The 16,282-nt window shown below is 43.8% G+C and overlaps 1 protein-coding gene across 3 annotated transcripts in view; it reads right to left on the reverse strand.

Annotated features, from left to right (window-relative positions):
• The window catches only part of MYO1F (myosin IF), a 54,385-nt gene that overhangs the window by 18,744 nt on the left and 19,359 nt on the right, over positions 1–16,282 (reverse strand). For 2 of the 3 annotated variants that reach the window (XM_074205055.1, XM_074205054.1), the window contains exons 2-14: positions 13,081–13,218; positions 11,773–11,862; positions 11,167–11,261; positions 10,832–10,919; positions 9,345–9,434; positions 8,628–8,759; positions 7,868–8,002; positions 7,140–7,272; positions 6,755–6,951; positions 3,997–4,077; positions 3,683–3,769; positions 787–873; positions 6–173 (exon numbers count right to left, since the gene is read on the reverse strand). In XM_074205055.1, the coding sequence (XP_074061156.1) occupies positions 6–173; positions 787–873; positions 3,683–3,769; positions 3,997–4,077; positions 6,755–6,951; positions 7,140–7,272; positions 7,868–8,002; positions 8,628–8,759; positions 9,345–9,434; positions 10,832–10,919; positions 11,167–11,261; positions 11,773–11,862; positions 13,081–13,218 (1,521 nt within the window). Of the gene's footprint in view, positions 1–5; positions 174–786; positions 874–3,682; positions 3,770–3,996; positions 4,078–6,754; positions 6,952–7,139; positions 7,273–7,867; positions 8,003–8,627; positions 8,760–9,344; positions 9,435–10,831; positions 10,920–11,166; positions 11,262–11,772; positions 11,868–13,080; positions 13,219–16,282 lie in introns of those variants that run through there. The other variant, XM_074205056.1, reaches the window with a different exon arrangement.

The following is a 16,282-nucleotide window of genomic DNA, read 5'->3' on the forward strand; positions in this document are numbered from 1 at the left end:
TTTACCTTGCCTGCATAGTGGTGGATGATGAAACCCGAGTTCCAGCTGTTGAAGTGTTCGTGGCAGCCCACAGCCCCCTGTAGCTTTTGCAGTAGGGTCTGGTCAGCCCCCTCGCCTGTGGCATGCATCGTAGCACAAACATCGTCCAGTACACTCATGATGCCTGGAGGATTCTGGGGCCAGAGAAGAGACTTAGCTCTGGGCACCTCATCAACAGTCCTTCGCCATCCAATGGGTAGCCCTTTACATGATCATCCCGAGGACCAGGACCTGATGGACTATTTAGAGCTGGAAGGGACATTATGGGTCATCTAGTCCAAAGCCCTCATTTTTGGGGAAAGAGACTGAGGCCCAGAGAGTGCCTTGCCCTTGTTTACACAGGCAGTGGCAAAATTGGAATTTGAACCCAATTCTACTCAAAATTCATCATGTTCCCTATCCTAACTCCTGCCCAAATTCTGGGAGCTAAACCAGAGACCTTTAGGTCTTCATTGAATTAGATTGTGTTAAATTTTCATCTATTCTAATACCGCCACTGCCATCCCTTGTGCTCTAACCACTGTGATCAAAAGGTTGTGATCATTAGTGACTTTGTCTTTGACCAAGACTGCTTGACTGGCAGTCCCAATGGGAATGGGAACAATCCATTCTCTAAGCTCCCACTTCCCAGTGTTGACTTCCAGAGTATTATATCAGGGAAGAAATACCCCCCTCCTCTAATCCAACCTGTTCTCTTTTGTCCAATTTTTCCTGCTCCCTACTCACATAACCAGATCCCGAGCTCACCAATTTGTTCTCGATGAGGTCACATACAATCTTGTTGTTGAAGTATTGGATGGGGCTCCATTTGATGCCTTCCTGAACATATTCCTCCTGGGAAGACATGGGGGTATGTGTGTGTGAAAATGAGTAGTGCATAAATAAGGAGAGTTGAAGGGAAATGACCAGAGAGATCCTCCCCTCCCCACTCTAGTCAAGGAACTCAGGGTTCCTTTAACTATTCTAACCCCTCTCTCCTTTCCTCCATTCCAAGGAGCACCTGGTTCATCTTATCCTTTCCAGATCCAGGTATCCCTCTACCTCACTTCCTAGTCACCAGCCACCCCTGCAAGTACTTCCCCTCTCCTTCCCAGTATCTCTTTTTTTAGGTTTTTTTTTGCAAGGCAAACGGGGTTAAGTGACTTGCCCAAGGCCACACAGCTAGGTAATTATTAAGTGTCTGAGATCAGATTTGAACCCAGGTGCTCCTGACTCCAGGGCCGGCGCTTTACTACACCACCTAGCCGCCCCCTTCCCAGTATCTCTTAATGTATATAGTCTCCTCCTCATTAGAAAGTTAGCTCTTTGAGGGTAATGATTACCTTATCCCCTTCTATCTGTATCACCAGGGTGAATCCTGGTACATACAGTAAGCACTTAATAAATTCTCGGTTTGTATTTTGCCCAGGAAAAGCCAAAGCTGAATCTCTAGGGGAAACTTAGGTTTCTTTGTTCAAAGTCAGGACTAGAGAATCAGGTTAAAGTTGGGAGGGCTTTGAAATTCTTTAGAAGGGATGCTGAGCAGAAATCATGTACCCCAATGTTTTGTAATTTAAAAACTTTTTTTACCCCAATGTTTTTTGTTTTATTATTTTTTTTTTCTGCCCTTCATTTTCAAAGAAGACCATGATATCAAGGAGGTGATGTCATGACAAACACAGGGATTGGATTTGAGTGAGGGGGGCTGTGCTAAGTCACCAACCTCACTTTCTCTCCAGAGCCATCTGGGTTCAGTGGCCAGATAGGAATCAGAACAATTGGAGATGGCCCTGAATGTAAGACAATCAGGGTTAAGCGATTTTACTGAAAGTCACACAACTAGTAAGTGTCAAGTGTCTGAGGCTGGATTCAAACTTCTGTCTTGGGCAGCTAGGTGGTGCAGTGGATAAAGAACCGGCCCTGGAGTCAGGAGGACCTGAGTTCAAATCCAACCTCAGACACTTAATTACCTAGCTGTGTGGCCTTGGGAAAGCTGCTTAACCCCATTTGCCTTGCAAAAACCTAAAAAAACCCAAAACAACAATAACAACAAAAAAACAAACTTCTGTCTTCCTAATTCCAAAGCCTATCTATCCACCTGTGCCACCTTTCCTGTAAGAGCACTGTGTTCCAGTCAAACACGGTTGCTCCCTATTGCCCATATGAAATATTCTATCTCTAGGCTCAGGGCCTGTCCTTCACACAGGTTGGCTCTGGGCTTGGAATATCATCTTCTTCACCTTCACCTCCAGGTCCTGCTCAAAAATCATCTCCTGTCCAAGGTCTTTATAGAGCCTCCCACTGCCAAATGTGAGTGCTCCCCACCAATTAATTCACTTATATGGACCGGTATTTTTATAAAGTCTACCTTTGTCCATACTGCCTCCTTCCCCTCAATAAATACTAGTGGCAGCTTCCTATTACCTCCAGAATCATCCATAAAAATCCTCTATTTGACTATTCTTTTTTTTTCTTTTTTGGTTTTTGTGAGTCAGTGGGGTTAATTGACTTGCCCCAAATCACACAACTAGTAATCACATATCTGAGGTTGGATTTGAACTCAGATCCTCCTGATCCAGGGCCTGTGCTCTATCTACTGAGCCATCTAGCTGTCCCTATTTGGTCTTTTTACTTTATTTTTTTTTTATTTTTTATTTTTTTTGCAAGGCAATGGGGTGAAGTGGCTTGCCCAAGGCCACAGAGCTAGGTGATTATTAACTGTCTGAGGCCAGATTTGAACAAAGTTCCTCCTGACTCCAGGGGCAGTGCTCTATCCACTGTGCCACCTAGCCACCCCCTATTTGGTCTTGAAATCACTTCATAATTGGCCTTCTCCCCACACTTGTCTAATCTTACATCTTGCCACCTTCTCCCCACCCTTTGTTGTTGTACAGTCTTATACAACTCTTCATGATCCCATTTGGGGTTTTCTTGGCAAAAATATTGAAGTGGTTTCTCTAACTCATTTTACAGATGTGGAAACTGAGATAGAGAGTGGTTAAGTGACTTGCTCAGGGTCACACCACTAGTCAGAGTCTGAGACCAGATTTGAACTCAGAAAGATGAGTCTTCTTGAATCTAGGTCCTGCACCCTATCCACTGTGCCACCCAACTGCCCCTTGCTGTTCATAACTTGTTCTAACAAGACTAATGCATCACCGGGCTATTCCCCATGCCTGGAATTCTCTCTTTTTTCACCTCTACCTCCTGACTGGTTTCCTTCAAGTCCCCAATAAAACCCCATCTTCCTCAGGAAACCTTTCCTGATCCCCTTTACTGCAAGTAGCTACCTTCTATTGGCTATCTCTTCATGATCATGTTGTTAGTATGTTCATACATAGTTGCTTGCATCTTGTCTTCCCTATCGGACAGTGAGCTCCTGGAGAAAAGGGACCTCTTCTGCCTTCACCAGGGCACATAGTAGGTGCTTAAAAAACATTTGTTGACTCTTCCTGACCCCAGAACTCTTCTAATGTACCACTGCTGCCTCTGAACCAGAGTAAGGACCTGACTTTTGTTCCAATTAGATTTCATCTTTTAAGATCTGGCCCCCGGGGGCTTGATTCTGGGAATCATCTTTGGAAAATGTCAGTTGATACAGGAACTGAACAACCCTTCTCTCCTTTGTCTTTCCTCCCTCCCTGGTGTCTGGGCCCCCACTCACCTGTTCAGCCTTCAGAGTCAGCTCAATGAAAATCTGCTGTAGTTTCTCATTCACAAAGTTGATGCAGAACTGCTCAAAGCCATTTCTCTGGGGAAGGGGCAGGAAAGGGGAGCTGAAGCTACCACCATCTCCTGCTTTGAGCCCATCTCCCCCCTCATCCCAACCCCCCCCATCCTATTCCTAATAGGGTGGCATTGAGGGCAGTGGTTGAACTCACTCTTTGAGGATGGGAAGGGTTGGGGTGAGTATGTCAGGGATGGGGTTCTGAGGCCCAAGTTTGGTTCTTTCTATCTATCTATCATATTGTCTGGTACCTGGAATATCTCAAAGCCATAGATATCCAGGACTCCGATGCTGAATTCTTCTTGTGGCTTCTGCATGGCTCGGTTTATAGCCTAGGGAGGGAAGGGGTACAGTCTGGGCTGTCAGAGAGGAGTCAGCAGGGCTTCCCAATATCCACCCTCAGTCTTCAAAAGGGGCATTCCATCTTGACTTGGTTTCCTCTTTCTAGAACCTCTTTTTTTTGATAAATTATTTATTCATTTTAAACATAAATACAAAACAAGAAAAGAAAAAATTCCACTCACAGAGTGTACAGGAGAGAATTCAATATAAAGCAATAAATTTCTATTTCAAGAAAATTTATTTAATAAATACTATACATTGTGTTCAGTGCCACCAGCTTTTCTTTCCTTCCCTGTGGGGCTTTTTTTGATCTCTGTGCATTTTTGACTTTATTTTTCCCCCCATCCCTCCCCTATCTACACCCTCTTGATGGTAGGGAAGAATTAGAGGAGTGAAAAGCAACTGTTGTGGGATGGGTAGAAAAATATATTTAGAGTCATGGAAATCTGATGTTGAAGCCCCTTCCAGGTAATTTCCAGATGCTGAATCTCAGTTTCCTCATCTGTAAAATGGGAATAATAATAGCACCCACCTCACATGGGTGATGAGAGGATCAAATAAAGTGATATATGTGCTGTTTATAAGCTTTGAAGTGCTATATAAATATTAATTATTATTACTAACATTATTTATAATAATAGCAAAGGTTTGGGGATGAGGATGGGAGAGGTTTGGAATCAGAGAGCATCAAAACTCAGAGGGAGCTTAGAGACTAGCTGCTCATTTTTGCTTGTTTTTGAAATACTATTTTATTTTTCCCTAGTTACACATAAATACATTTTTTAACACTCATTTTAAATGATATTTTATCTTTCTTTCCCTCACCTTCCCCCTCCCTGAGAGGATAAGCAATTTGACATACATTATATAACTATCTACTAATTTTACAGATAGGAAACTGAGGCCTGGGAAGGTAGGAGTAGCTTGTCTTGTGTAACATGTTTTTCCTGTTTTCCTTGCCACTTGCTCATTCTCTTTTAATGCCTTACTCCCTTTGTCCAGAGACCATGGGATAAATGGTCAAAGAATATAAATAAATAGTATCAAAAAATTATAAACTATGAATAATATGAGAGAATGCTTCAAGTCAATAATAAGAGAAATAAAAAAGCTAGTATTTAAAAAGTCTTCTTGCAAGATTTGCAAACCTTTACATTATCTCATTTGATCCTTACAAACTCAATGAAATAGTTGCTGTTACTATCTCCATTTTACAGATGAGGAAACTATAATTTAAGTGACTTGTCTTCTTAGTAAGTGTCTGAGGTAGAATTTGAATTTAAATCTTTCTGACTCCAGCTCTAGTAGAAATAGTAGTAATGGTGGTGGCAGTGGTAGTATTAGCTAGTGGCTGTGTGGTAGTAGTTAGCAGTAGTAGTAGTAGTAGTAGTAGTAGTAGTAGTAGTAGTAGTAGTAGTAGTAATAGGAGTAGTAGCTAGTGGTAGTTGTTAATAGTGGTAGTAGTAGTAACGGTGGTAATACTAGTAGTGGTGATTTAATGATGGTGGAAGTTGTAATTAGCAGTAGCTGTAGTAGTAGTGGTAGTGGTAGTGGTAATAGCGGAAGTGTTATCACCTAACCCTGATGGCAAAGATGACAAAATAAAGGCATAGTCAATGAAGGAAGTATTGTGGGAATACTGGTGCATTGTTGGAAAGCAATTTGGAATTATATAAATAAAATGACTAAAATGTCTATACCCTTCTGACCCAGAGATTTCACTATGGATAAGAAACAAAGTCTCTGTTACCCCCATATGTTTATTGAAACACAATAGATGTCCATTGATTGGGGAATGCCTGTATGTAATGTAAAAGGAATATTATTATGCTGTAAAAAATGATGTGGATGATGATCACAGAAAAGCTTAGAAAGGTCTGAATGAAATAATCAGAGGCCAGAAAGCAATATATATGATGTCTACAACAGAGTAAATGGAAAGAACTATTAAAGAACCAAAAGTGAGCTCAGGATCTTCAGATCATGTGGCACATCATAAATAAAAAAAAAAACAACAAAAAGTGAAAATTGCAAAATTACAAAAAAACCTCAAAAGAAGAAAGATGAGAAGACATCCTATTGCAGGAGTGAGAGGTTCATGAATGTAGGATGTTTAAAATCACTTAAATCACTTTTTCCTTCTTTTTCTTCCATCTTTAAAATATATTCACATATATGTATGTATGTATATATTTGGTATATTGGGTGCCTCTCTGGAGGGGGAAAGGGAAAGATCCTGGGAGAAATTATGGTGATGCTAAAAAAAGTCATTTTTATTTATTAGGTTTTTTTTAATTAGAAAGACTGTGAAAGTCTCTTATTGACAAGATTCCCCCAATTCTCATTGTCTTGCCTGTAGACTTGAAGACACGTGTCCTACCCCAAATACTGCCCTCATAGACCTCCTGAAACTATTTGCTCAGGGCTCACCCTTCTTATAACCATAGTTTATATTCCTAGAGTTCCTTACTGTTGCAAAGCCCTTTATGACCTCATTTGATCCTCCCAACAGCCCTATGAGGCAGAAACCTTTTTTCCCATTTTATGAGCTTCAATTCCTTGCTCAGCTTGTAGATAGATGATAGAGGTGGTATTCAATCCATGCTCAGCATTCCAGTCAGGCTTCTTCTTATACCCTCCATCCCTCCCCACCACACCAGGGCTTACCTCCACTAGGAAATCAAAGAGCCGGGCATAGAGTCCCTTAGCCAGGGCATCTCGAGTGTAGGTGGCCTGCTCCACACCCAATGTCACAGTAATGGACTCCGAGCGGCCACCCCATCGACTGTCCATCTTGCGACTAGTTAGTTTGTCTCGGAGGCGCCCACTGTCAATGCCCAGCAAGTAGGCAGGGAAGGCCAGCACTGGGAAAGGGCCAGGACAGAGGTGAAAGTCATGCCTCCCTAGCCCCTATGGCTTCACCCCTCTACTCACAGACCCTGCCTTCCTCTAATATGAACAACTCCCAAGTCTGGCTCCCCACTTTCTTGCTGCCTCCGCCCCCACTAGAATCCTTTCCCCAAAGTTCCCAGGCCCATGCCTAAGCACTCACAGTCTGTACTTTCCACTCTGGCATAGTTCCCCTCTTCACAGAAGCTAATGTTCCCCAGGTGGAGGATTCCAGCCACGATCTGTAGGACCAGTTGCTGGACATTGGGTGGGATTCCGATGACCTGCATAGCATCCTGTGGCCCACCCCAAGATGGTTGGTGCCTTTGTTAGGAGCCCCTGAGCCTTCCTGTCCCTGCCCATATCTGATCTCTGCCTCTTCCCCTTCCTTTGCCTCTACTGCCTACCCATATCCTGTCTTTGCCCTTGTGCCTTTCTCGGTATGTCTCCCCCTTTTCCTTTCCTACAGAGAGGTTTCTACCTCATCTTCAATCTGCCTTTGTCCCCATGCTTGTATCCCCCTGCTATTATCCCTGTGTAGCCCTGCCCTCTATATCTCACTAGTCTCTGGTGTTGTCTTGCCCCATTGCCCAGTCTTCGTGGCCTGTTAGGATATGAACCAATGCCACTTCACTTGGCAGGATGGGGAGTGGGAGGGTATCAGGCATGTGAAGAGATAGGAATAGAGCTCATACATGCATGAAGCCTGGCCTAGGAATGGACATCCCATTTGGTTTGAGGATATGGGGCCCAGGATAGAGCCTCTCTAACCTTACAACCCAACATGAATAGAGAAGGTGACCCTGTTCCAGGCTCAGGCATCACCCTGCGGGCTCAAGCTAGATGCTGGGGGGAGGGATTCATGAGTGTAGGGAGTCACTGAGCCCTTACCATAGTCTCATGAAAGTCGTTGAGGTCATTTGTGCCATCCACTTTATAAGTGTCAGATTGGTTGAGGTAATAATAGTAGTCAGGGGTCATGATGCCCAGGTTCTGCCGCTGTTCCTGGGAAGCACCTTCTAGCAGCTGGGGTGGTTGGAGAGAAGGATAGATAGATGGAGGGAGGGAGGGAGGAATGGAGGCAAGGCCCTCAGTGAATTCTGCCTCCTTAAACCAGCCCTCTATTGCCCAGGACCAGCCACTTCTGAGAAGTCAATGGAGACAATAGTAGTTTCTCAAATTATTCACTTGAATTGCTCCCCTCCCCCACCCCTAAATCCTCCACCTCCAGGGTCTCAATATCTTTTAATCTCAGGTGAATGCATCACCTACCTTCTTGCTTCCCTGATTTTGGGGCCCAGGCTCCCCCAGCCCCCAGCTCTTGGACCTCTGGTTTTCTGCATTGCTAGCTCCTTCCCTTATCTCTAATGGCCTTTACTCCCTGGGTCCATATTTTCCGGCTGTTAGTATCCATCCTCTTCCCCTGACTTCCTTTGCAGCCCATTTCCCATGTCTTCACTCCCTAACGTAACTGGCAAACTTTGCATCCATTCGGTATTCACTTATAGATAGACTTGTCTCCTTTAGCGCACAAAAGAACTATTCATGAAATATTTGTGGATCACTCAACTGATTGATCCTCAATGGTGTTTTTGGAGTCATTCTTTGCTCCCAGGGTTCCAGCACTGGAACCTTCCCTCTTCCCCCTCACCTGGTAGTAGATGTGGAAATTCCTCTCACTCTCGTTCTGTGAGACCACTCTAGATTTCTCTAGGAGGAAGTTGGAGATCTTCCCACCATCAGGCTCCCCTCCTCGACTGAACTGAATCTCAAAGTACTTGCCCTGGACCCAGAGAGTCAGTCAGTTCCTGGCAGGGCTAGTGTGGCTGCTATATATGTGTGAGGAAAAGGGTCTCTCGGAATTGATCTTTGGAGTCCATATTTACTGGGATGCCAGGGCTAGAGCTCAGGCAATGCTGTTGGGTAGCAGGACTCAGCTAAGTGGGCTCCCAGCTCTCCAGAACCTCATTGTATGGGATCATAGACTTCCGCAGGAAGGAATCTTACAAGTCATTTACAGATAAGGAAACACACTCAGAGAGGGGAGACATTTGCTCACACAGCAAAACTAAGATTCAAACCCAGGTTCTTTGGCTCCCAAATCAAGTGGTTTTTTTTCTATTTTCTCAAGGAGTCCCAAGTTCAGTACGCTTGTATTCAGGGACAGGAGAGAGTGCTATGGAATCGGTTGGGCAAGGCAGACTTCAGGGAGGTGGGAGAACTTGGGCTGTGCCTGAAAGTATGAATGGCCATGGAGAGAGATGGCAGTGTTGGGCTCCTGGACCAAGGACCTTGTGAAGGATTGGGGCTGGGTAATGACTAGGGGTTGGGTGCCAGGTGCTCTAGGACCTACAGTAGAGAGACTCACAAAACGACTGGAGTTGTTGTTGCGAACGGTCTTGGCATTGCCAAAGGCTTCAAGCAATGGATTGGACTGAAGGATGATGTCCTTTACATGCTGTAGATGGGGAGGAGGTGGGGGAGACAGGAAAGTTCAGGGTCAGGGTCAAGATCAAGATTAAGACCAACATAGGTATCAGAGCCAAAGACAGAAAGACAAAAGGAGATCCAAATTTCTAGAATTGGAAGGGACCATGAAGGCCATAGAATATGAAGTCCCATTTCTGTGATGGGTAGTGTCATGTGATAGAGAGCTAGTCTTGGAGTCATGAAGATGAGTTCAAATCCTGCCTGGGCCACACCCTGAATGTGTGATGCCAGACAAATTACTGACCCTTTCAGGGTTCCAAGTAGCTCTCTAAGACTTTGAGTTGCAGAGAAGATGCTAAGAACCTGCATTGGATGATGGGACTTTCTTCAGTTAGGAATTCTCAAGTCTAATGAAATCCTGGGTCCATACCTAGCCCCAAACCATGTGCTAGGTTGGAGACAGGAGTGAGAGTTATTGGAAAGGGAACCAGTTTCTGAGTCAGGAAGACTTCCTAGATTCACATCCTACCTCTGACCCTAAGCAAGTCCCTTCAGAGCACCAGGCAAACCTGTAAAGTGCAGAGGTGCCCACCTGCAATAGGAGAGGAAATTTCCTCACCTGGGAGCTCCTTAATGCTGATTAAATGACAGATCTCTATGTATTTCATTTCTCTAAGACTCTAAGTTAGGTTTAGAAAGATACTTCCTTCACATTACTCCTATGAGAAATGGCAGTTCCCCATTTTACATGTAAGGAAATTGAGGCACAGAGAGAGGAAGTGCCTTGTCTATGACCTCACAAGCAGACTGTGTTGTAGCTAGGACTCAAATCTAGTTCCTCTATTTCTCTCTCAAGATACTCCTAAGAACCTAGATGGAAAGCTGAAAAGGGCCTTCAGTTCCAAAGTCCTTATTTTTTGAATTGTGAAAACTTAAGATCCAGAAGTTAAATGACATTTTCAAGGTCACACCAGTGAGCAGAAGTAGGATTTTATCCTCTGGTTTCAAATCTAGCTCTTTCTAGTGCACCCCTACAATAGCCTGAGTACGTGGTCAGCCAGCTTCTGTTTGTTTTATATTTTTTTGGCTAAATAGGAGCTAACACCTTCCTAAGGCAAACCACAGCTTTCCTGACTAAGAAGTCAAATCTAAATTATCATCAGCAACTTCCACCTAGGGTATTCTTAATTCTATTCTTTGGAAGCAAGTACAATAAATTCAGTCCCCTTTAGATACATTTCATGTAGTTGAGGCACATATTTAAGGGCCCCTGGGCTATTTCCCCACAATCTCCAAGTCTGTCTGCTCTTCAGGTTAAGTAACCCCATTCATATGATCTTCCTAGTCTCCAGTCCTCTCCTTATCTGGATCCATTAGATGAGTATAGGGGACCATGAAGGTGACCGTTCCCACCATATTACTCACCTGGACCTTCTCTCCCCCTCCAGACACCTTGGATATGTAGCCCATGATGTATTTGGCGGCCACAGTCTTCCCTGCCCCACTTTCTCCACTGTGGGTGAAGAGCAGAGAGTTGGGACTCAGCCCTTGCAGAAAAAGGTGGGGTCCCCACAGCAGGAGGTAGAAATAGGGAAGAAATTGGGATGGGGATATTCAGATCTGGGCTCCCCCAGGGCCCGGGGAAGTTAACCAGGGCCCAGAAGGACAGGATCATGGCAGACACAAATTGGGAAGGAGATTCAGGGTGATCTGGGCACATGGAAGGTGGAGGAGGATCAGGATGGGAGACCTAACTGTACCTGATAATGACACACTGGTTTTCACAGTCGATGAGCATGTTCCGATACATATTGTCCGTGAGGGCATAGACATGTGGTGGGTTCTCATACTGGGCCTAAAGTTGGGGTAGATGAAGAGGAGAAACTCAGGGCCCTACAGATCCTGTCCCCCGCCCTGTCCAGAGGGGTATCAGATAGACAGAGCCCCAAGGGTCCCTTTCTTGCTGTTAGATATTAGGACAAATCTGGGGTGTGCTGGTTATGGTGTCAGGAAGAGGGTAGGGTTATATCTGGCGCTGGAAGGGAACTTGGAAGTCATGTAGTCCAAACCTCTCATTTTATGGATAAGGAAACTGTGACCCAAGAGAATTCTTGGGAAGGATATCAGCCATCCTATAGGCATCCAAGGAACCTCAGAGATCCTGGGAAATCAGAAAATTTCAGAGACCCTGATGGACTCTGAGAATTCGCTATTCTGGGGGATGGGGGGATGGGGGAAGGATGGATTGATTGAGGAAGTAAAGGGTGTAATTTAGTCTGATTGTTTCATGAACTGGGGTAAATGGATACACCAGCCTCTCCTTACAAACATACTCCCCCCAGCCACCCTGAGGGCCCAGGTCTCACCGCTCCTTGGTAAAGCTCAATTTCTCGGTCAGTGAAATATGGCATCTGCTTGAAGGGGTTGACAGAGATGAGAACTGAGCCAATATAGGTCTGAGCTGCTGGGTTAAGGACCACACATAGTTCCAGGTTGAATCCCCCCCGCCCCATACTTTTCCTGCTACCTGCTTTCAATGAAAGGGAGCTCAGAAAGCTTCTGGTCTAGTCTATCTCCTTCAAAACAGATTTATCTAGGATGCTAGAGTTAGAGCTGGAAGGGGGCCTTAGCATCATAAAGTTACAGATAGAAGGGTCCTTAGCATCACAGCTGAGAGATGGAAGGGGGCTCTAATTCATCCTCCAAGGTCACACATTTAATCAATGGTAGAAAGAGCTGAATTTAAATCCAGATCACCCCTGGAGTGATCAGGAGAGTCAGGACTCTTTCCACACTGCACATCTCCCCTTCTCTACATAAAAGACTCAGGGAAGAGGAACCAGCTGTTACCTGAAGCAGCTCCTTCCTGTTTTGTAAGGCTCTCACGGTAAGGAGGTTTTTCTTTCCATGAAACTAAAATCAGCCTCAAAGCCATTTCCTGGCTTCAGTTCTGTCATTTGACAAATAAGAGAGCTGGAGAAGATGATCTGGGATATTTCTTTCAGCTTTAGCTCTATAGTCCTAGGAGCCACCTATTGTTCCTAGTTATTCCCTCTGAGGCCAAGCAGATCAAAGCTAATCCCTCTTCTTTAAGGCAGCTCATCTGTTTTCTCTCTTGCAAATACTTGAATATATAATATCTTTCCCTCTTCCTAGTCTTTTCTTTTCCCAGCTCAAACTTCCAGTTCCTTCAGCTGATCCCTTTCTATAATCATAATAGCTAATATTTATGTACCAGGTGCTATACCAAGCACTTTTCAATGATCTTTATTTGATCCTCACAAAACCCCCGGGAAGTAGGTGCTTTTATTAGCCTCATTTTATTAATGAGGAAATAGGTTAGGTGACTTGTCCAAGGTCACACAGCTAGTTATGTGTCTGAGACTGGATTTGAAATCAACTCTTCTGGACTCCAGGCCTAGCACTTCTGCCTTTCCACCACTGCATCATCCAGCTGCCTATGGTGTCTGCCAGACCACATTGCAGCCAGAGCCCTATGCCCCAGGGTAGGATAGAGCAAGGACCAATTGCCAGCTTTGCTTCCTCTTCCTCAGGGTTGGAAAGAGAAATAGAGAGAAGGAAAGGCAAGGGCATGGGAGAAAAGGGAAAGAGGCATTCCAGTGAATTTTTTAGATTCTTCTTAGTATTGTCCCCTGCCAGCCTTGGGTGGATACAAAGATGTAGTCATCCAGGAAACGCTTCTTGAGATTGCTCACAATGGCATCCTCACTGATCTGGGGAAGCAGCACCATGTCGTCCACACCACTCTGTTTCACATTGTGACTTTGCCAGTGAAAGCGTTCCTTGCTACCCTGCAGGAACGTGAGGAACATACTTTGGGCTTTTCCCAATACCCCAGTGGCTTTTGCTTCCCTCTCTCCCTCCCTCCAAACCAATCACACAACAGACTTTCAAGTAACCCATTCATTTTATAAATGATGAAACCAAGGACCAGGATATGAAGGACCTTGACCAAGATCACACAATCACAGAGTCTGGAACGATTCCAACCCAGACCTCCTTGGGTTTTAGTGTTCTTTACATTTCTGAAAGTTGTATTGTCCTGAGGGTATATCTGTTCCAGATATGGTCTGATCAGGGCAGAGGATGGCCACCTTCCTCATTCTAGGCTCTATGTCCAAGTTCTCTTTACATTTTCTGGGGGACAAGTCATACTGCTGCCATATTTTTACCTTGGGTTCTATCTGAGATCCCCCCAGATCTTTTTCAGCTGAACTGCTCTCTAGCTTCATCTCTTCTATCTTGGGCTTTGAATTTCTTTCTTTCCTTCCTCCCTCCTCCCCTCCCCCTCCCCCCCCCTTCCTCCCTCTCCTCCTCCTCCCTTTCTCCTCCCTTCCCCCTTCCTCCCCTCCACCTCCTCCCATCCCAATATAACTACCTGAGACTAGATTTGAACTCAGTTCCTCTTGACTCTAGAACCGGTGCTCTAATCACCATATCACCCAGCTAGCTGCTTCTTCTTCCCCTGTTTTCTAACTTAGCTTTAAAAACCCCCAAAGCAGTCAACAATCAAACAAGCCCTTTTGGCTGTTCTTACCTGTCTTCAGCAGATTTGGGCTGTTCTAAGCTTTAGTTTCCCCTGACCCTCTTCTTAGAGCACCAAGTCATACATTTATATTCATTCATTCTTCAATATCTTCTTTCTCTCTTCCATAGTCCCTATCCCATATCTAATAAATAGGGAAACTGAGACCCAGAGAAGGAATAATGCCACAGCACTATACACAGAGGCATTGTTATTTCTTCCGATGACAAGACGAAGACTCCCCTCTACCTGCCTGCCGTTCATAAACACAGGGACTAGGGTGATGGACAAACTCTACAGTTAGTAAATAGACCTCAGATGATTCATCAGTTCCTTTATCAGAACAAACTAGCAGGAGAGGTTGTCTATGTTTTTGAAGTAAATGAAAGTGAGATATTGGAGCCAGGAGGGGAGGAATCAGAAGAGGAATTTCTTGTTCTTCGGAGGCTTCAGGGTCACTTTTTTTTTTTTATCCCAGACTAATGTGGTTTAGGCATATTCTTGCATCCCAGACATTATTCAGGGAGGCAACCTCTATACAAATGCCTGAACAAGTGTAATCTGCTGAGAATCTGAAGTACTCAAGCACAAGTCTGATCAAATCAATCGACTGCTCTAACACCTTCCGTGAATCTATTTCCCCCAAAGACTTAACTGGAAATATCCTTAGCCTGACATTCAAGGTTCACAGCAATCTAATTACAATTTATGTCCTCCCCCAATTAAAAAATTAATTGATACTCTTCTTAAAACCATAAGCATCACTTCCTAGTGACTCCCTTCTTTCAATGACAAAGAAATACAGCTGACCAATCATGACCATGCCCAACAATGTACATTTTGCTTCTAGAATCTCTATTATGAGTTGAGAAGAGGTAGTCACTCTTCACTGCATTTATCAGAATTTTGTCTTTGCTGTTCCAACCAACCTTTTCAAGCTGATCCCCTTCACCTACTCAAAAATCCAAAGGCCATTCAGTAGGAGAAATTATCACCTAAATGTCATTTGCACAAGGTGTCTGGAATGCATTCCCTTCTTATCTCTCTGCCTTTTAGAATCCTTTTCCTTCTGGGTTGATTTCTGATGCCAACTCTTTTATGAAACCTTCTCCAATTCTCCCAGGTCAAAGTGTTTGTTCTGCCCCCTTCACTTTTTATTTACTTAAAAAAAATCACTCCTCTCCCTCCCCCCCCCATTTTCCCCCTCATTCTAGTTGTTCAGTCATTTTTCAGTCATGTCTGACTCTTCATGAGCCCATTTGAGGTTTTCTTTGCAAAGATACTGGTGTGGTTTGCTATTTCCTTCTCCAACTCATTTGACTGATCAAGAAACTGAGGCAAACAGGGTCAAATGACTTGTATCTCAGGTTAAATTTGAACTCAGGAAAAAAAGAAGTCTTCCAGGAACACTCAGTCTACTCTGCCACATGCTGCCCCTGCATTTTCCTCATTTAAGCAATTCCATTTTTTTAAGGTTTTTTTCAAGGCAAATGGAGTTAAGTGGCTTGCCCAAGGCCACACAGCTAGGTAATTATTAAGTGTCTGAGACCAGATTTGAACCCAGGTACTCCTGACTCCAAGGCCGGTGCTTTATCCACTATGCCACCTAACTGCCCCCATTTTCCTCATTTAAAACAAATTTTTAATCTTCATTTTTCCTCATTCTAAAAAAATAAGAACATTTCTTTAGATAAGGTAGAACTGGGAAAGATATTGCATATGAATTGTATGTGAAATTCGCAATCTTGTTTATATGCAACTTACTTTGTAATGTACATAACGTACATAATGTACATAATAAATTTAACATGTCCCTTTTCTGTGTGTTTTTTACTCACATTTTCTGGGACACTTTGAATAACTCTCTCCTTTGTACATCACTCTTCTCCTTAAATTGTACTTCTCTGGGCAACCCTTATCAAACTGTAGCTCTATGAGAACAGGGACTATATCTTTGTATTTTGGACTTTCAGGTATTTAATAGAGGTCTATTGAATGGAATTGACTTTTATTTCTATTATTGCTGTTTTGTGGAATGGGAAAAAAAATAATGGACTTAGTTTCCAAGTCCTAGATCTGACACTAACCAGCTAGATGACCTTGGGTAAGTCTTGTCTCTGAGCCTTAGTTTTCTCTTCTGTAAAATGGGGGGGGGGGCAGTTTACTAGATTACTTTTGAGATCTCTTCTAACTTTAAATCTATGCTCCTAGAAATTATGGAACCTGATTGCAGACCAAAATTTACTATTTTCAATTTATAAAATTTATGTATTGTGGTTTTTTCCCTCCTTGTGGCTCCCCCTTGCCTTTTGATTTGATTCTTCTTTCAC

This window comes from Macrotis lagotis, chromosome X (assembly GCF_037893015.1).
Source record: "Macrotis lagotis isolate mMagLag1 chromosome X, bilby.v1.9.chrom.fasta, whole genome shotgun sequence".
NCBI lineage: Eukaryota > Metazoa > Chordata > Mammalia > Peramelemorphia > Peramelidae > Macrotis > Macrotis lagotis.